General features: G+C 53.7%; 7 protein-coding genes across 7 annotated transcripts; 3 read left to right on the plus strand and 4 right to left on the minus strand.

Moving 5' to 3' along the window:
- Nucleotides 1–1977: 1977 nt before the first annotated feature.
- Nucleotides 1978–2332, minus strand: CGGC5_v014653 (uncharacterized protein; the record flags this gene model as incomplete). Its single annotated transcript, XM_032029530.2, has 2 exons — nt 1978–2241; nt 2294–2332. The coding sequence occupies 2 exons, from the start codon at nt 2330–2332 to the stop codon at nt 1978–1980; spliced, it is 303 nt and encodes a 100-aa protein (XP_031890738.2).
- A 2587-nt stretch (nt 2333–4919) lies between these two features.
- On the minus strand, nt 4920–6567 carry CYP8B1 (7-alpha-hydroxycholest-4-en-3-one 12-alpha-hydroxylase; the record flags this gene model as incomplete). The annotated part of the gene is made up of 3 exons (XM_032029531.1): nt 4920–5823; nt 5875–6291; nt 6344–6567. 3 exons carry the CDS (start codon nt 6565–6567, stop codon nt 4920–4922), a joined length of 1545 nt encoding a protein of 514 aa, XP_031890739.1.
- A 2125-nt stretch (nt 6568–8692) lies between these two features.
- On the plus strand, nt 8693–10357 carry CGGC5_v014655 (Sterol uptake control protein 2; the record flags this gene model as incomplete). Its single annotated transcript, XM_032029532.1, has 2 exons — nt 8693–8767; nt 9023–10357. The coding sequence occupies 2 exons, from the start codon at nt 8693–8695 to the stop codon at nt 10355–10357; spliced, it is 1410 nt and encodes a 469-aa protein (XP_031890740.1).
- Nucleotides 10358–11159: 802 nt separating this feature from the next.
- sti35 (Thiamine thiazole synthase) lies at nt 11160–12990 on the plus strand (the record flags this gene model as incomplete). The annotated part of the gene is made up of 6 exons (XM_032029534.1): nt 11160–11194; nt 11625–11635; nt 11688–11718; nt 11903–12014; nt 12070–12841; nt 12896–12990. 6 exons carry the CDS (start codon nt 11160–11162, stop codon nt 12988–12990), a joined length of 1056 nt encoding a protein of 351 aa, XP_031890947.1.
- Nucleotides 12991–13586: 596 nt separating this feature from the next.
- Nucleotides 13587–14748, plus strand: aclE-1 (Dehydrogenase aclE; the record flags this gene model as incomplete). The annotated part of the gene is made up of 2 exons (XM_032029535.1): nt 13587–13636; nt 13695–14748. 2 exons carry the CDS (start codon nt 13587–13589, stop codon nt 14746–14748), a joined length of 1104 nt encoding a protein of 367 aa, XP_031890946.1.
- Nucleotides 14749–14907: 159 nt separating this feature from the next.
- Nucleotides 14908–16509, minus strand: CGGC5_v014658 (Vegetative incompatibility protein HET-E-1; the record flags this gene model as incomplete). The annotated part of the gene is made up of 1 exon (XM_032029536.1): nt 14908–16509. One exon carries the CDS (start codon nt 16507–16509, stop codon nt 14908–14910), a length of 1602 nt encoding a protein of 533 aa, XP_031890949.1.
- A 2046-nt stretch (nt 16510–18555) lies between these two features.
- CGGC5_v014659 (uncharacterized protein) lies at nt 18556–19455 on the minus strand (the record flags this gene model as incomplete). The annotated part of the gene is made up of 7 exons (XM_066153131.1): nt 18556–18596; nt 18656–18730; nt 18787–18794; nt 18894–18914; nt 19059–19098; nt 19311–19324; nt 19382–19455. The coding sequence occupies 7 exons, from the start codon at nt 19453–19455 to the stop codon at nt 18556–18558; spliced, it is 273 nt and encodes a 90-aa protein (XP_066007497.1).
- Between the last annotated feature and the right edge of the window lie 43 nt (nt 19456–19498).

Raw genomic sequence — 19498 nt, forward strand, 5'->3', positions numbered from 1 at the left:
CTCACTTTTCGTTTTTTTCTTCTTGGCCCTCTTGTCTTGCTGGTCGCTCGGCCGGGGATGGACAGGGACCCTGTCTGTGGTGTGTGTCTTGGTGACTTGGTGGCTGCGTGACCATGGGGCCGCTGCTGGCAAATGGGCGCATATCAGCCGGAACGCGACAGGGATACCGGGGGAGGTTCGTTCGCGCTAGTGCGACAGGTGGCCCCCGTTGATGGGAAACGATGATGTCGATGCGCCGCGCCCGGGGTGGGTTGTTTTTCTTGCCCTGGGCCCCTGTCTTGTGTGTGGTGTGTCGGTCAGGGAATCGGCGTTGTTGTTTTCTGCTGAAGTCGGATTTCCACCTTCAACATATCCAGCCGGTTCGCTGCAAGGTCTGTGGCCATGCGGTTTGCGCCGATTGAGAAATATCTGGTAGTATAGAGCTTACGAAAGCAAAATAAACAAAAAGCATAACAAAACCCAACTGTCTAGGTTTCCACAAGGGTAATACGGTGTGGCTGAACTTCCGTTTGCTTATTGAGTCGTGATGGTAATTGCTTCTGCAGGGTGGGTGAAGCTGCAAAGGTGGCGCGTCTCGCGACGAACGCAGAACTTGTGGTGGTCACTGACAGGAGGCACAACGACGAGAGGGAACGAGACGGCGTGGGGAGCAGCAGGGAGCAGATGAGGGGAGAACAAGCGTCAAGCATCTTACGCAAGGGACAAAGACGTGTGCGAGACGATCGAAGACCCTAAGCTTATGCAGGAAGAGGCGGACCGCAGGCTGTTAGTGCCTGTCCGTTGGGCAATAGTGCTGGCATCAAGCATCTGAGGTCCAAGGCACCTCATGCGGGTGGGGAAACAGCAGCAGTGCTAGAGTCGTAGTAGCCGGGACAGCTGTCGATGCGCTTTTCTGCAAGACAAGTCTTGTACGTTGTCTGTGAGTAATATGGGTGTTAGTCGAGTGGTGACAACTGAGAATGGTGGTGATGCGGTGACGGCGATGGTAGTGGCATAGCTGCTGCAAGATGCACGACTCGACGGGCGTCACAAGAAGGAGGGGCACAAACAGATGCAGAATGTTGGATGGGGAATGCGGGAGCTGCAGCTGCAGGATGAGGAAAGGTGGTGTAAGGTACGTAGAGTGAAAGCAGGAAACTAGCGGTGATGGGCGACGGCAAGAGCGACGGCGGGATGACAGAGATGGAGATGTGGATGGGTGGATGGCGGGCGCGACCTGACGTGAAGCAGCCCGGCTGCTGCTGATGCTGCTGCTGATCCAGTGAAGAAAGATGATCCCGGTTCCAGGGCGAGGGGCTCGGGCGAGTCGCGCGGCGCGGGAAGGGCTGTGGCCTGTCGCTGCTGGTCTCTGGCTGGCTGACTGTTGATTCGCACCGCTTTCTAGTCCTTCGTCTCTTGTATTGATGGCGTGGAGGGCCGAGAAGCGCTGTGAAGGTGGTGTGCGACTCCTCTAGTGTGGCATTCGATAGCCAAGGTTCATGTGCTCGTGCGGAGCATCTGCCTTTTCTCGGAAGGGGAATGGAGGCACGAGTTGGGGTAATAAGGTGGCGTGTCTTGACGAGTGTCTGTGCCTATGCCAGTGTTTCTGTTTCTGCCGGAGCACGAGTCCGCATCTCTGTCCAACAAACAGTAATTAATCATTCGGCTACTCAGAAGCAAGTAGAATCCGGTTAGGTCATTTCCTCGTGTATTTTGGTCGCCAACGGAAAGGTATGTGTTGCCGGCAGACACAAGCATGATGCGGTGGTTAGGATGCGAAGATCCAGTTAACAGCCATGGCGACTTTGGTGATGGCTACCGGTGTTGGCGATATTGAATTGTAACAGGCGAAGGCGCATCTCAACCAAGTGGGTGAAGTTAGAACTGTTGGTTGGCCATCTTCTTCCATCAAGTATCTGTCGGTGCAGTTCACGTTTGTGGACAACGTCTGCCTTTGCCGGCGGCACTGCCGGTGCAAGATATGCGCATCGAAAAAGACTAAATTGCAGACAGAGGCTTCTGTGGTGTTCCGTCTGCGGGAGTGCCAATGTTTGCTGGCGCCTGCCTCATTTCCAGGGCGTGCTTGAAGTTGAAGGTTTTGGCGGCCACCATGCTTGGGATTCCTCGTGGCGGACGCGCAGCTGCACGAGGATGTTTCGTGTCACTTTGCTTGAAGAGGCACGGGTTTGTGTCGAGTACCAACAGCATAGCATAGTACGCAGTACAGCACAAGACAGGTTGTGTATCATAAAAGTTATTTATCTGTTGACAGCATCAACAACTTTTCTGACACGAGAGGCAGAGTTCAGCTCACCTGGCAGCTTCCTTGGGGTGCCGAATGATCTTCGGTCATCACCAATAGCAAACAGTAGCGGCAGCCAGCCTGACGAGATGATCCTGGTCTGGAGGACGCTCTTGCAAGGCCGAGGACGGTGGCGGTACGTATCCGACTCGTGAGGTAGCAGTTAGCTTTCCCCCCTTCAGACTGCTACCCTGGTCTGCCCCAGGCCTTGCGCAGCCAATGATGACGCACCAAATGACCGGATCGCCAATTTTGTGTTTTTGTGCCTGGGAGACTCGCCCTTTGCAGCAGCTGTGCACCCAGCCGGGCCGGGAAGGCAAGCGTGCGGTCATGGCCATGGCAGGGTGCAGAGGGCGGCGTCGCAGAGAGTGAGAATTGACCTGCACCCTTGGTCCTTCGACTTCGATTGCCGCCGCCAGATGAGAAGAAGGCTCCCGTGCGGCTGGTCCCTGGACGCTTACGCTTCTCTGGTCCCCTTCTGGACCCTCGGGAATCAGAGACTGGAGTGATGGGAGAGATGTTGGGCGTCCGTTCCATTCGGGTCTGCGTCAGAGTGTCAGGGGCACCCTCCTCCCAGCAGGGTTTAGGGCCCCAGCCACCCGACCTGTTGCTTCCCCGTCCATGGGTTACCGCTGGGCCTGGGCTGAGGAAGCGGGGGTCGTAACACAAGCGCGCAGACTTTGGGGTGTTCTCTTGTTGTCCTTTGCTTTCTCGTGATTTGTGACGGATGCTGGCGGGCAGGACATGTCATCCAGTGTGTAAGCGTGTCGCATTCTCTTTTTCTCGAGGAGGGTTGACTGACATTTCCGTTGCGGTGCAGATGGGAAAGATGCACTCGGATTGGCGCGGTGCGCGATCATGGGCCGGGAAGAAGCCCGAGGGAAGCTTGGGAAGGGAGCCGCCGCCGCCAGCTCGGGGCCACCCGTGTGTGCTTGCTTGCTTGCTTTGCCCAAGACCATCTCACTCGTGACTCCGGTACAATTTCATGTCGTATCTCCCACTGGCTGATCTTGGACGTGGTTGCTGGCTGCTGCGGGGCCTAAGCCTGGGCCTGACGAGTGAACACAACACAACGTGAACGCGACGGCAGGCGCAGAGGACTGGAGCTTCCGTCACAGCCAAAAGGAAGAAAAAAAAGTTCGCGGTGACCCTGCTGCTTCCTCCCGTCTGTCTGCGGTCCATGTCGGTTCTCATTGGGAAGGTCCCCACACAGACCCCCTCCCCCCTGGGTTGGTTCCTTCCCACCCCAGATGGCGCACCTTCAATCTGTCTGTACCTGTGACCCGCAGGAGGTTCCGCGACAGGCAGCTGCTCCACGGTCTACCTGCCGCAGCTTGGAGGGAAGAAAAAAGCTCTTCATCAGCAGGTGTCACTGGCCAGTGGCCACGCCTGCCGGCCAATTCTTACCTCACAAGTTCACAACTATTCCAAGGAAGTAGCTGAGAAGCTCCTCGGCAAAACCCACTCCACTTGGGCTCCTGCCGACAATCGGCCTTGATTCCACTGACCCGGGCGAAGAACTCTTCTCGAAAAATTATCGTCTCATCGTTTCCACTATCATTGTCACTAAACACTACCGGCTCTACCTGGGTGCGGATAGGCAAACAAACAGACGCTTCTCTCGGTGCATCGTCGTCCGGGAACCACCGAACGGACAAACAAAACAGCCAACAACATGATCACAGCCAACGTGCCAACCCACCAACAAAGTGAGAGTCACCAAGTTGCAACCCGCACTTCATCTCAGTCGGCCCCCTCAGTTCGTACCCAATGCTGCAGCCCATTGCCAGCGCAAACACCAGGCTCAGCATGTTTCGGGTACCATCTGCAACAAATTGCAGGGGACGTCATCACCACCCCAGCACCATAGGGCGGTGAGCTGCGCAAAAGGTCGCGGATTTGCGCCATCTCCTTCACCGATAGCACTTCCTCGCAACAATCCTTGAGAGAACCCCGAGTCTGGAGCCCACTGCTCCACGCCTGCCTGAAAAACTTTGAGCAAACTGCAGGAGCACCGTGACGCCTGCATCTCCGGCCCACGGCTGCGTTGTTCCGCCCAGCTGTCGAATCGAGACTCCCCAATGGCTCGAGATCAGCCCGCCCGCCTGTTCCCGTCTATCAATCTAATCAGACAATGAGGTTTTCGAATACTGTCCGGCCCCCGTTCCGCATCCTTGCGTCGCATCACCAACGGACCGCGTCTACGTGACCTTGACCTGACCTGGTTGGCTGGCTCGTCTGACAGGATCGACCATTCCGGACTGCCAACCGCCTGTTGTTTGGCTGGCGCAATCACGTCTGATATGCTTCGTTGCACTGCGTCCAGCTCGTCACTCGCCATCGCCCATGCCCCTCTACCAATCGCCATACATCGCTATCATACACTGCAGCTTATTGACTGACAGCTTGACGCATGACGCTGGGGATTGACAGGGGTGCCACTTGGTGGCTGCAACGCTGCAACCACTTTGACCTCCAATGGCCAACGTTGGAGAGCCACACTGGGTCTCGAATGGATGCTCGTCAGCCGAGACATGCGTATTACTCCCGCCACTGGCTTTTGTCAACGATGCCTTTCGATATCTACGGCAGTTGATGGACAGGTATCCCAATTGCTGGCTGCTACATCTTGAACGAATCAACATGCAAACTGCCAGTTGACGTCCTCCCATCCTATGCGTCTTGAGATTACAATCTCGTCATTCCGGCGGCCCCGCTCTGGATGTCTTGCCGCACCTGCCAACGTCGGCGCACCCGCCGGGGGAACTTTGACGTCTTCGATATTGAAGCCGAGTGCCAGAGCACCGACGAATCCTACAATCTCGGTCTGGGCAAAGAACCGGCCGGGGCACATGTGCTTGCCTCCACCAAACGGCAGCATGAACCCCCGTCTCCGTCTCTCCTCCTCCGGCGTCACGTTGAGGAAGCGCTCAGGTTTGAACGACGTAACATCGTCGCCCCAGATATCCGGCATGAGATGGATAACACTAGTAGCCCATTGCATATTGATACCCTTCTTCAGCAAGTATTGACGACCGTCGCTGTCCTCGAGAGTAACATCCTGCATGGCTCTTCGGTTGAAGACCTGGGCGACGTATAATCGGAGGAGTTCACGATAGCAGGCCATGAGGAAGGGACACCGCGACTCGAGATCTCTAGTGTTGACAGTCGCATCCCGTCGTCCGTCTTCCCGTTTGACAATCTCTGTGATTTCTAGAATCTCCTGGCGGACCTGGTCGACATATTCTGGCTCGGCGAAGATATTCATCAAAAACCAGAACGTCATCGGTACAGTATTCGTTGTGGCGGCCCAAGGAAGCAGGAACTCCATACTCGAGAGATCCTCAGATGGTATTCCCACGTCCCGCAGGCACTTTGCGCGTTCCTTCACAATACTCGCAACGTCGGGGCTATCATCCAGATGGCTAACGTAGAACGGCCGCAGCAGGGCGTTCATACGTTGACGAGCCGCCACTGCCCTGGGAGCAAGCAGCTTCGGGGCTATGTTGGCCCCCAAGATGGCCAAGTTGTCGTCGAACGTCCTATAGCAAAGTCAGACTCAGCTTTGGATGCATGGACTTGCTTCAACTTACCAGAGGTCCCCGAACTTCTCCATATCCCACATATTATGCCTTCCGTACAGCGCTCTGCTAGCAGCCATGGCCATGACCTCTTGGATCCAATCCCAAGCAGGTAATTTCTTCGGATCTGCGCCAATGGCGTTCATAACTTCACTGCAGTATCCTAGCGAAGCACTGTTGATGGCATGCAGTGGCTGTTTCATGAGGGCTGTGGCCATCGTCTTCCCGAAGTGATGGATGACCTCTGGGCCGAGCTTTTCGAGGTGATGAGGCGGCATATCAAGAATCGAAGCCGTGGCCTCCATCTCGATAGGGAAGAACGAAATGTCGCTGGTACGCATTGCTGCTGCGATTAAAGCCGGAGAGTTTATGAGATACATCTTGCCATGCAGCATGGGTAACGTGCAGATCGGCATCTTGTGTTCTCTACTGCAGGAAGAGTCAACGCCGACCACGGTCTTCTGCCTCTGTTGGGACCTACTAGAGACGGTTATTGAAATTCGCTGCCTCTTTTACAAGCGATACAACGTGGCCAAAGAAAGGCACTTTCGGCCGCAGGATCGGTGGCTCTCGAGCGTCAAACGTCGGAAAAAGAAGTCTTTTGAGAATGACTGCCAGAGGAACCATCAAGAACGTGGCCGCAGCCAAAAGCACGGTCGACCTACTCTGGCCGGCATCATGAATGAGGCTCTCATGATTCGCCATGTTGCTCCAAGACACCTGCGGAATGCTGTTCAGTCTCGCATTTCCGTGGATGAAGAGGAATAACGATGCCATTGATCAGGTTGTCGCTCCTCTTATGAAGACCAAACAACCTGGATTCCCCGCCTGGTTGTTATTAGGCGCATATCAGCCGCTCAGCTACCAGTTCCTACGTGGCTGAAGATGTCGTCAGCACTAACCGACTGTACCGCCAAAAGCCATATTCCGCAGCAATTTATTCGCTAGATAGGCACGCGGAGCTCAGGGATGGACGTCCTTCCAGCAAGGATCCAGGCGTTCTTAGGGAAGCACCAAGAAATTAGGGAGGCGCTTTGCTGAGCTTGTTAGGTCATCTGCAAAATTCAACGTCTCTCGGCGCGTTTGTAGTCTCCTCGGCGCGTTTAACGTCCTCCGGCGTGTGGTGAGTTTTTTTCACTTCTAAATATCAAGATTCAGTGTCTCTAACAATGCTGCTAGGCGGCGTCCTGGAGCAAATCGCCCTGGTTGCTAGCCCTACAGAAGCGATTTGTGAGAGAGAACCAAGCGAACTAGCGACGTCGAACTTGCTGATCTGCGAGTGTTTCGAGCACGCAATGTGCAGTCATCAGTTGCATTTGACCTGCTCCGCACCCAGGAAACCTACGACCCTCAAACATGACAGCTCCCTTAACACGGACTGAACGAAGCATTGTAGACGGTCTAGCCTGGCGCGTAACGATCTAGCCTTCCCGCGCACAAACCTTGAACTACTGTCAAGCATCAGTGTCATTACGACAAAGCTTGCGGGGCAGTCAAGGCGAAAAGAAACATCGCGTGCAGATGGCAGTAGTGGTTTAAAACGCCATCTGAACTCCGGCGAATTCATCCACGGCCAACACCAATGAGACACAAGCATCCAGTCATCGGCCGCTTGACGCCACAGATCGGTTGTCCTGCTGCTGGGAAACGCACATACACTTCCACAAGCACGCAATAGGAAGACCGATGCAGCCGTCTCAGGTACGGAGATGGTCAGCGCTCGTTCAGCGGCGAACAGTTGGGCCGTTCCTTTCCAAATCTACGCTCTTGGGTGGACATCAAAAGCAGAATCGTTACAGGTAAAGGCTCGAAAGCCAAGGCCGCCGATGTGCTTTGCCCGCACCAGCCTTGGGCCAAGGGCCTGGCCAATCTGCAGCTGCGACATCTGCGTTGCAGAGCCAACGTGGTACCTGAATGCTTAACTCCACGTCAATGCATATCGGCTTAGCTTACCATCGCCGTGCGAAACGTTGTTGAATTTGTTTCAAACCTTGCAGCGCTAGCAGCCCCGTTTGGCATTGCTGGGTGGGCATGAAATTCTGCTCTATCCCATCGCCGGCACATCGGTGACGCTTCGAGAAATGTTCATCTCTGAGCCAAGCCTGCACAACACCTGCATCGCGTCATTGAAAATCCCTCGCCAGGGGGGACACTGCACAAATGCCATTCATTCTCTACGACATTGCTCCGGTTAAGCATCTGGCTGATCTTCTGTGGGCATGTTGTCGCTTGAGGAGACTTGTGAAGTCCGAATTCAAATAACATTTACGTTCTACACGATGACCGAGTTCAGAAACAACAGAGGGTCTACAAGTGCTATCATCGCCTGACGTTGACTTTGGCCACCACGAACCGGAAGAAACCTCAAGCTGGCAGGTGTCTACCCACGGATGGTTTGCCAGAACTGGGCAGCTGCGCATGGCCAGGATGCACCTCGCTATCGGGATTTAGCTGCCTTAACGGCCCATGGCTCTAGATGTTCATGTGGAATTGGTCTGCGGCCTCAGCCTCTCACACGCTGCTGCTCGGGTTTCTGTCACCCCGTTGTCACAGCGGGGGACGTGCCACCACCACAGTTGAGTTTGCGTCAGAAAGGTCATACATCCCTGACAACGTCAAGCATCTCCCAAGTTTTCATGTTTCGTAAATCAAACTGTATGGATCGGTTTAAAAACAGGGAGCAAGCCCACACCAAGCCGCTAGACATGTCGCTCTCCCGCTCCCGCCATCCATCGGGTACCACTTACGTCCACGATTGCCGACCCAACCGAGGGAAGAAGACAAAGATCTAGAGCGTTGCGCCGCAAGAACGAACGTATGTAACGATAGAATGCCGAAGGGTTCAAGACAATATCACGGGAAGACGAAGAACGGGTGTCGACAGTGCAAGAAGCGTCGTGTCAAGGTGAGGATGACCCGCATCCCAGCGCAAAATCCTTCGGGCCTCATCTGTAAATCCGCGGTGTGCTCTGGAGCTTGTTCAAGTACTTGGCACCGAATGGGCTACATGTATGCACACATCCCGGGTTGTTCGATCTTGCCTTGGCCAGTCATGAGGACGGCTACACGAACAAGACATGATCTCAGCATACCGAAGCCTCCTTCTATCACGTACAATATTCATAATCCACTTGAAGATGCTGACCACTGTGTTACATAGTGCGACTGCGTCGGACCCGTCTGCGCCAACTGTCGTCGTCGGCAAGAGCACTGCAGCTACTTGGGTCTCCTGGCAGACGCCCTCAACCGAGAAAATGGCGGAGACAAGACCGGCGATACCTTAAGCATGGTCCGCCGTGCGGCGACCGTTGCTGCTCATGCTTCTTCAAGAGACGCCCTCAATGCCTCATTACCGGCCGAGAAGCTACGCGCCGACGAGGCTGAACTCAAGCATCACTTCCTGACACAAGCGTGGTTCACCTTCTCCCTTCAGAGCGACCCTAGGAAATGTGACGTCTGGTCACGGTGGGTGCCACAGCTGGCATCTCGAAATGTTTTCATACATCAGAGCATGCTGTCGATCGCAGCTCTTCATCTGTGCCACCTCGAGCCGCCCGAGATGAAGCGATACTACTCTATGGCCTGCCAGCATGCCATCCAAGCAAGTAACTACTTTCGACTGGCGGTCCCGGAGGTCACAGAAGAGAACTGGCTCGCGACATTCGTCTTCGCGATGTGCAACGGAATCTTTGGGTACTACAGGCCCTTTGCGGACGAGAAAGTCATGGGGCAGGTGAACTCGTTCGAGCCGGCCAAAGCTTTAAACGTCATGCGGGTAGCAGCGAAGTTCTCCGACACGGTAACACCGCACGTCTTCAAGAGTCCAATACGAGACAAGCTAGCACAAGTCGATATCAAAGAATGGCGCGACAGCAGCGACATTGCTCTACGGCCGTCATTACAAAAGATTGCCCGGTTCGTGGACTTCCTGTCCCTCGGGTCAGAAGCAACAGGGATACCGGAAGACGACACCAAGGTCTACCTCAGCGCCCTTGTAGCGCTAAAGTCTTGGATGAGTTCGCTCCCAGGACGACCGCGGATATGGAAACACTTCATCCTTTGGCCATCGCTCGTGTCAGAACAGTACCTGTCTCTGCTACGGTTCAAAGAGCCCGTGGCTCTCATGATCTTTGTGCTTTGGTGCGAAGTCATGTTTCTGGCGCCGAGAAGGTGGTACCTCATTGCGTGGTACGATCGCGGGCATGGCAGCGCTTTGAAGGAGCTGAGCCAGCTGGCGGAAAGCCCTGCACAGAAGTTCTGGGAGATGATGGCGGCGGACATGTCCAACGACGGGCTTTCAGATTGCACGGGCTCGGAGACCGATGGAAGCACCACCGGTCCGGCAACGCCGTCGACCGTCAAGAGCGAAGACGTCGGCTGTCGTAGAGGCGGTTTCTTGATGTTGAGCACCGGGGAGGAATATCGGCAGGGGAAGGGGTTCGCAGTGACGACGAGCTGTCGAGATTACTCGGGGATGATTGCGAAGGCGCGGTAATGCATGGCGTTTTGACGCATTGGGAGCATACGACGATCTTACACGATAGATCGACCAGAACTGGGCAGGCTCTTGGCGTCTTTGGACGCTGCTCTGCTGGCGTGGCATATGGAACATAGCTATGGCGTAGGGTGTGCCGCGCCGTCTAAAGTACATGAGGCATGTAAGAATGATTTAATGAGCATGAACTGCATCTATCGAGAGGTCAGCGTCACGCCAATTGTGTGTGACATGCCACAGCATCTAGTGACTAATCACACCGATAATGTGAAGGTCACTGATAGACAACGAAGCACATGCTTCTAAATCACGCCTACGTCAAACATGTCAAACCCCCGCACCCATTGCTTCCCACCACTCACAGAGACAGCATTCGTAAGTGGTTCCATTCAACCTCACCTTTACCCCTCCAATCATGTCGTCCTGCCAAGTTGGCAGCAAACCTTGGGAAAGTCTTGAGGAACTCAATGGAGCCCGATGCCAGTCGAAATGCGCGAATTTCTTACTCTGCTACGCAGTACTTCGTGCTTTGCTTAAACGTAAAAATGACCGAACACTATTTCTCTAGAGGTAAGCAGAACCGTGCGTGCGTCCGGGTTCGGCGGCGAAGCATCCTTTCGCCGATGTGGTCGGTACAGCAAACAGACATTCTGGCAAACGATGGAGAAAGCCATATTGCCTGAACGGGCAGCTCCGCGATGAGAGGCTGGAACTGACGAGCAGCGACGATGAGTTGTTTTTCCTTCTCTGGTGACACAGGGTCGCCCCCAGCCGCCGCGCGGGGGATCGTCGGCGCGCAGCCATGCAGCGATCCCGGCCGTCGACGGGTGTTGCGGCGTAGGAGCGGGTGACATCGGCTTTCGGGAGGGGCTCCGTTGGTTTCCGGCTCGATTGTTGGGCGACGGGGCGAAGGAACCCCCACTATTGTGATGTATTTGCCCGCTGAATTACACGAGCGCGAAGGCGCGAGCGGGCGAGAGGTAGCTGCGTAGCTTGCTTCTACTTTGTTTGGTCGCGGGGTTGCATATTCCACACAGCCGATCACGCCCGCTTCCCAATGGTGAACCCAATGGGCGGCGGGAGAAGCTGGGCGTGATGTGAGGATGATGTTTACTATTGCTTTTACCCCGCAGGAGATAGGGCAAGGTTTTCGTTTGGGCTTATCGAAGGTGTATTTAACTAGGAGATCATCTCCCCAACATCATCGGTGACAGTATAACTAAATCGTCTCTCATCTGAGGTTTTCCCGAAGTACTATACGCAACAGACACACAATCAGTATGCCCCTCCTGGTAAGATCGATGATGCGGTACAGCTGACACACCCACAGAGAAGGCTCTACTCGAGCCATACAATCTAGAGTATGTGACCTCTGGAACGCAAAACGCATGAGCCGGTGCCCAGTCTCTTACCCTGCCTATGTCGCTGCCATCTCATGGTGCCGCCAGCGACCGGCGCGGGTGAAGGGGCTGGGCTGAGAACATACGGCCTTGAACTTGATCTGGGTAATACCAGCGAAAGGATCATGCACCCTAACACAAGCAGATTACACACACACACAACTTCGCACTCGAAATACAACCAAGACAACAACAATGGCTCCTCCGACCGCCATCTCCCCCGTCCGCGACTTCGCCGTCACCTACTCCACCGGCAAGTCCGCCCCGGCCGTCCCCGCCGCCGCCGCCGCCGCCGCCGAGGCCAAGACCAAGGTCGAGGACATGTTCGGCAAGTGGGACACCTTCACCTTCGCGCCCATCCGCGAGTCGCAGGTCTCGCGCGCCATGACGCGGCGCTACTTCGCCGACCTCGACACCTACGCCGAGTCGGACATCGTCATCGTCGGCGCGGGCTCCTGCGGGCTGTCCACGGCCTACGTGCTCGCCAAGGCGCGCCCGGACCTCAAGATCGCCATCGTCGAGGCCGGCGTCTCCCCGGGCGGCGGCGCGTGGCTCGGCGGCCAGCTCTTCAGCGCCATGGTCATGCGCAAGCCGGCGGACGTGTTCCTGGATGAGCTCGGCGTCGCGTACGACGACGAGGGCGACTTTGTGGTGGTGAAGCACGCCGCGCTGTTCACGTCGACGGTGCTCAGCCGCGTGCTGCAGTTCCCGAACGTGAAGCTGTTCAACGCGACGGCGGTCGAGGATCTGATCACGCGCAAGGAGGCGGACGGCAGCGTGCGGGTTGCCGGTGTGGTGACGAACTGGACGCTGGTGAGCATGCACCACGACGACCAGAGCTGCATGGACCCGAACACAATCAACGCGCCGCTCGTGATCTCGACGACGGGCCACGATGGGCCGTTTGGTGCGTTCTCTGTGAAGAGGCTCGTGAGCATGAAGCAGATTGAGCAGCTTGGCGGGATGCGCGGGTTGGATATGAAGGAGGCCGAGGACGCGATCGTGAAGGGGACGAGGGAGATTGTAAAGGGGTTGATTGTGGGTGGCATGGAGCTCTCGGAGGTTGACGGGGCGAACCGCATGGGTGAGTTCTTATCCGTTGAACTTCAGCTTGACGTAGACGCTGACTAGGGTGCAGGTCCTACCTTTGGCGCCATGGCTCTCTCAGGTGTCAAGGCCGCCGAGGAGGCGTTGGCTGTTATCGACGCCCGCAAGAAGGAGAACGAGCTCTGAGTGGAGTTATTGTCTCTGGATGGGCTGAGATTTGGTTTTCCGTCACTCGTTCGGCGCGTTCATGACGCTCTTTAAAGGTAAGACTAGGGCACATAGAATGGTAGATGGGCCTGGGTACGAGCAATTTAGGAAAATCGTAGGCTAGCCAAGCTGGAATACACTCGTTCACTGCCTTCACACATTGTTAACCCAAACCTGTGCTTGACTCCTTTCGCATCGGCTACTGTGACAATCTGTTCGTGTGTTCGTATGTGTAGTGGGACGGTTAGGCTAGAAACAGAACGAATCGTACCGCAGATCCGATGCGTCTGAACAGCCGTCGGCGGAATTAAAAGGGCGATTGCTCCGTCGCATTTGTAACTTTCAGAGCTTTGTAAGGCAATAGGATAACGTTTGACACACGGGCCGTAGCTTTTCATCCGCATTCGTGAAGTCAGGTTAACGATGGTGTCGCCGAACACTTTTGTAAGCAGTATTGATGGCTTCAGTTGTCTGAACGTATAAAAGGCGATTGTTCATACCGAAGATATCGTGATCATGACGTCAAGCCTATTTCCTCATCCTTCAACCTCATCGTCTTAGCCAAAGTCACCAAGATGTCTAAAAATCCTATCAAGGTCGGCTTCGTAGGCCTCTCATCCCAGCCGTAAGTCGCTAGATGATAATCGAGAGGGAAGAAAAAAAAAATGCTGACTTGCTTCTAGAGCGTGGTCATGGTCCGTCGCGGCACACCTACCGTACTTCGCCACGACGTCCAGCTACAAGATCGTAGCGCTCCAAAACTCCTCCACCGAGACTGCAAAGAAAGCCGCTCGCATCCATAATCTCGGAGAAGACGTCGCAGCCTACGGCGACATCCAATCTACCGTCTCGGACCCGAACATCGACCTCGTCGCCGTCTGCCTCAAGGTCCCGGCACACCTGCCCATCATCGAAGCGGCCCTCAAAGCCGGCAAGGCAGTCTTCTCCGAGTGGCCGCTCGCGCGCAACGTCGCTGAGGCCGAGTACCTCGCGAACTTGACGGCCGAGAAGGGCGTCAGGACGCTGGTCGGTCTGCAGGGCCGTCATGATCCTTCGGTGCTCAAGTCAAGGGACATGGTTGCCGGTGGCGAGCTGGGCGACATACTCCAGACCACGATGCTCTTCACGAGTCCTTGGTTTGGAGCCAGCTTTCCGGCGGACGCTGTTTTCGCAACTGATATTGAGAATGGGGCCAACCTGATGTCGATTTCTGTTGGACACGCGCTGGATGCCCTCTGTTTCGTGCTCGGAGAGCTTAGGGGAGTGCAAGGAACTCTCGCGAATAACCGGCCTGTGGTTCCCCTCGTCGACAGCGAAGGGAAACAGCAGGGGACAATCATGAAGACGTCCCACGATCACTGCACCGTCACGGGAAGACTTGCGGGCGGCGGCGTAGCGAATGCCGTGTGCCAAGGCGGCATGAGCGCCATTGACAAGAACTTCTTCTGGGAAATCACAGGTACCAAGGGAACGCTTGTGCTGGAGGGGCCCATGGGCAATATTCAGGGGTTTCAGCCAACGGTCAGCTTTGTCAAGGCCGAGGCAGGAGCGAAGCTGGAGAAGATTGAGGTCGAGGAGGCCAAGGTATTTTCGTTCAACACGGGCAGGGCTTGGGACGCGTTTGCTGGGGAGGGTGAGGGTGCTGCGCCTGATTTCCAGGATGCCTTGCTGAGGCACCGGATGCTTGAGGCGATTTACAGGAGCAATGAAAATGGAACTCGGGAGGATTACGTGTAAGGCTTGACCAGTCTTGACCGCATGAAAACCAAGACGGTCAGGCCAACCTGCGATTCTGGAAGAGTAGAGGCGCCACTTGAGTTGAAGTTGATTTTGGGAAGGACACTAGCAAAACATCAAGAAAGAATGAATAAAGAACTGAACAGCCAACTCTACATACTACTGCATATTCGGATTACGAACAGAGAAGGTAATTCTCGTTCTGAAACAAGCTTTTCCCTCCATTTGCCCAATTCGAATCTTCACAGCAACTAATCTCCCTTCCCCAAGATGATGCTCTTGCTCGTCCAAGCCATTCCAAACATCTTCTCGTAGATGTTGTGCGGCAGTATCGACGTAGGTGTCCGAAAAGTCTTGAAGATTCTCCGCAGCATTAAAAGGCACGATATTAGTCCACACTCTCCAGTTGTGGACTCCTAGCATGACCACGAACTGGTTCCCGCCAAGCGGATGACGCAGGAGCATAGCTCCACGGCTACCACTATGTTTCAGCCTCAGTTCCAAGCCCCCTGGCCCGAAAACCCATTGAGCTGTCCCAGAGCCTATCAAACGGAAATCGGGATGGTTGTTCGGCGTCATTGATGGCTCGATGAAGAACGTGTATTGTGTAAGGCAGTCCGTCGGCAGCCAATCCGTGGTGTTGAAGTTGCGAGGTCCAGTGGGTGCGATATACACCTCCCTATCTTCCATTTCATTGAAGACCGCAGGTGTAACATCGGCAGCTCCAATTTCGCCACCAGCCGGACCATGGTGCCCAATCCGTGCGTAGCGACGCTCTGTAGGATCACCGACTTGCTCGAGGGGTATGGCGACGTGCATTCCATCGCGCGTGCAATCGAGCAGTCCCCATATGACATCAGGATTGGCGTCGTTGATGCGCATGTTGATGCGGAGGCCGTTGTTGGTGAGCGCGAATTCTCGAGAGGTGGTGTTGGGGCTCACATCCGCACAAGTCAGAAACTCACTTGGAGTCGTCGCAAAGGCATCCCTCAGCCCGTCAGGGTTCCCAGGGGGGCCTGTCCAAGAAAATATAGATTGGTCCGTAGATCGTTTGATGATTTCCTGTTGGAGTCTGATGAAGGCTTGTTTACCCCCTTCGCCGTAGTTTGGGGGCAAGTTGATATTGAGCAAACCAAGGAGGCTGTACGCGACGTCCTCTGGTCGGCTCGTTTCCCTGCCCTGGGTCCAAGAAAATATCTGGGCTACGCTGTACTCTACTGATTGATTGACGAGTAGAGCTGCTGGCGGAATGTTAGTGATTTCCTGGATGACGTTTCGCAGGAAAGCTTTCGACCCGATGTCGATCCAATTCTTGTCGAAGAACGTGAGATTCCCAGGGGCTAGAAGCTCCTGCAATGTCCAGCCTCTCGTGAACCACTCGCTCTCCCGGATATCGCCACCGGTAGCCACATCTGCCAGGTACGCGTAGCAGACTTCGGACTTGCGATACCACTCGAACATTGAATTGATGGACCTTTTCTGCTCCTCGGAGTCATCGTGATTGATGCAGCAGGTGTCAACCCACGCCCACTTGAACCCGGCATCAAAGGCCTTGTTACAGAACCCAGTGATTTTCTTGTAGCTGACACGACCTGTCGGCGTTTCAGAACCTGGGTTGAGATGCTTGAAAGAGACTTCCCCGGCTTTTGAGTCGTATCGATGAGACAATATAGCATAAGGTGGAGTATCATCCTGGGGAAAGAGTCTCATGAATCGAGTGTTGGGGTCATTGACAGGCTCAGTGCTGATAAGTCGGATCATGATTGCTTGAGGGGTTTGTTGTTATTGCTGTTGTCTGAGAAAGCGGAGCAAGGCAAGTATTGAGAGGTGAACAGAGGCTTCTTAGAAGAAACAGTCGTCTTGTTAATGTGGAATGGGATGTTTGGTTGCAAACGGCTGAGTATCAATCAACGTTTACTCGAGAGGAGTCAAGGTATTTATGACAATCTCTCCCTGGATATGTCGACCACGGATAATTGAATACACATGCTGTTGACGACCAAAATCAATCACTGACCTAGAATAGACATGTTCTGCAGGCACGCAAAGAAATTCACATCTCCGCGCGAAACTAATTGCGGAACGGCCAGTCCCTTGAATCAACCGGGAGAGATCTGTCTTAGGCTTGAGCTGAGATGTAAGACATGAGACGAGCCTGATCAGTCTCACGTATCCATGGCGCGGGGTAAATCGGTGTGTCTTCATTATGAATACTTGGAATATTTTTGGTGAAAACTTCGGAATGGCCGAATTTCCGTAATAAAACTTGTACAGACTCCGTTCCAGGTGGAGTCGTGGTTCACCAACAGGAATTGAAATGTCCAGGGACTCAGACGGGTCTTACATCTGCGTATGATAGTGATACTCATAAAGTACTGACACATGAAAGTATTATGCTGTTGCTTATTCAAGCCAACTTTCCGTTATTCCGACTTTGAAAACCGTGTGCACATTCCGATTGCCTGGTTGCGGTAGTCAAGGGCATGTTTTCAAGTGGAACAAATGCTCGTAACCCTGAGATGCGCAACACGTTATTGATGCGCTTCAACATACCCAATATTTCACTATAGCTCTCATTGAGTCTACTAGGCCGGTGTGATGGATACTAAAGATCTTATCCACCAAGAAGAATTGCCCTCAGACGACTAGAGCATGATTAATAAACACCTATGAATCCCCACTTGTAACCGTACCCGAGGCTTCGAATAATGATCATGAGAATACCTACATCTTCGTTCTGTCTTTAATGTGGTTGGGATCGGAATTTCTATAGGCTCGTTCATCATGGACGGCGCTGCCACAAAGGTAAATCATCTGTTGAATAATACAACCCAAATAAGCAAGGTGTGGCCCTCATCACTTCCAAGTAGTGAAGTCCATACCCCTGGATTGATGTGAAATATTTGAAGTCTTATTGATAACTAATAAGAGACCGTGTATTAGTCTTTGTCTCACTTATTCAGGCATGCCCAGCCATGGGCGCATATGCGAGGAGGCACAAGTGAGGGGGAGCTATGGAAGGCCACAAGTAAGTGGGCCCTTTAGGGTTGTGATTGGCATGAAGGGGGCTTTTCCGTGAGGGAACACGAGAGGGCATACAGAAGGTGGACATAGCCTCTTAGTTACCCGGTTATGTAGGTATCTCTAATATACCAATTCATCCGGAGTGAAGAAACTTAGAAAAGTAATTCGAAACACCAAAACTGACAACGTTAACAACGATTCTGGGGTCACAATCGCCTTTGCTGTCCTTGACTCGGCGCTGCTCATTGAAGGACAATGGTCATTACTTCCTGTTTTGACACAATAACAAAATACTCCACGCAATTCGATTTTATTGTATTTCATCGGCAAGAAAATACACACCTTGAAATAGTAATTAGAAGAACTTCTCATCGCGCTACTAAGGGGTTGCGAACTACTTAGCGATTGGACGTGAAGAAACGGGTCCAGCATTTCGCTGATACATGAAGAGTAGGACTTTGGACTCTTCGACACAAAAGTCAAATAGTATGTTGTGGAAGGAATAAGATAGCTTAGAGAATCGGTGTCTTTGTGTCTGCGACCGACTCGTCTTTTATCTCAGTGTGAAGCCAGACTTTCTGGAACAGTAGCTTTTATTTGCCCGATGGGTGGGTTGGAAAGTCTCCTTGGAAGCTTTGCTTCTTGTTGTCTATATGAGCCAGCTACTGCATCAAGAATGAGAGCGGACGGTAATCAGCTCAGTCCGGATGCGCTGGTCCCCCAGATCGGTCGAATCTTGACGGCCCTCATGCTTCGTCAAGCATGGTCAGAAGAAACTTGAGTTTATTCATTGGGATTCACCAGGCTGATCATATTGTGTCGAGCTGCACACTCAAAACACATTTAGTATCAATGATGGAAATACTCTGAAGTAAATTCCCACTTTTCGAGAGTATGACTGTCTTTAGTAGGCTCCGGGATGGCAAGCTAGCATACGCGTGTATCGATGGTTTGGGCTCTGCCATTCAACCGATCAGAAAGATCCGCGAATAGGTGCTGTTCCTACTGCCTTACCTCTGTGCCTGTCCTATTTTCAGATGAAAGAGACGGTCGGAATTGAAATCCATGGCTAAAACCACTTCTGACAACATGATATCTGTGATGCCGCTGCATCGTCCTACCGCTTGCGTTTTCGGTTCCTCCTATCTCTGGCGTGCATTAGTCTACGTGGTCTAGATAAAGCACCATTGTGACTTATAATTCACAAACACAAAGCAAATAGATTGAATCAAAGGGGTTAGCAGTTGTTCCTCCCCAAGTACGTCAGTCCTCTTTCTTAGGGTTACCTGATCGCACCGTTGGTCCGGCACACAGGCACCTCGTTGACTTGATTGGCTCAATTCAGCGGAACGAACTCCTCTGTATGTGTGTGTATTGGTAAGCGGACTGCCGTGGAATCGGGACTTTCACTCCGGATCGACTTCCCTGAGGCTCAAGTCTCGGCGTATTTCTGCTGTGACACCGTCAAACCCAACATGATGAAAAAAGGTTGGCGTCATGAGGCTTCGAGACACGTCCCGTTCGGGAAGGAGATTGACACCCCAGGGGGAAGCTAGCTCGTTATCAGCGGTCTGGAAGCCAAGCCTTTCGGAGCTAAGGCGTGAGCTACACCCGGAGCTGCGTTGGCGCGACCTTCTCGGCATGGACCGAGACGCCGCTTCGGTGGGGCGACCCTCGAGACATTGAGAAACTCATAGACGTCATTCATCGGATGGCACTTTTCGAT

The sequence above is a fragment of the Colletotrichum fructicola genome (genome assembly GCF_000319635.2).
Source record: "Colletotrichum fructicola Nara gc5 chromosome Unknown KSG_Nara_v1_contig09, whole genome shotgun sequence".
Classification (NCBI taxonomy): Eukaryota; Fungi; Ascomycota; class Sordariomycetes; order Glomerellales; family Glomerellaceae; genus Colletotrichum; species Colletotrichum fructicola.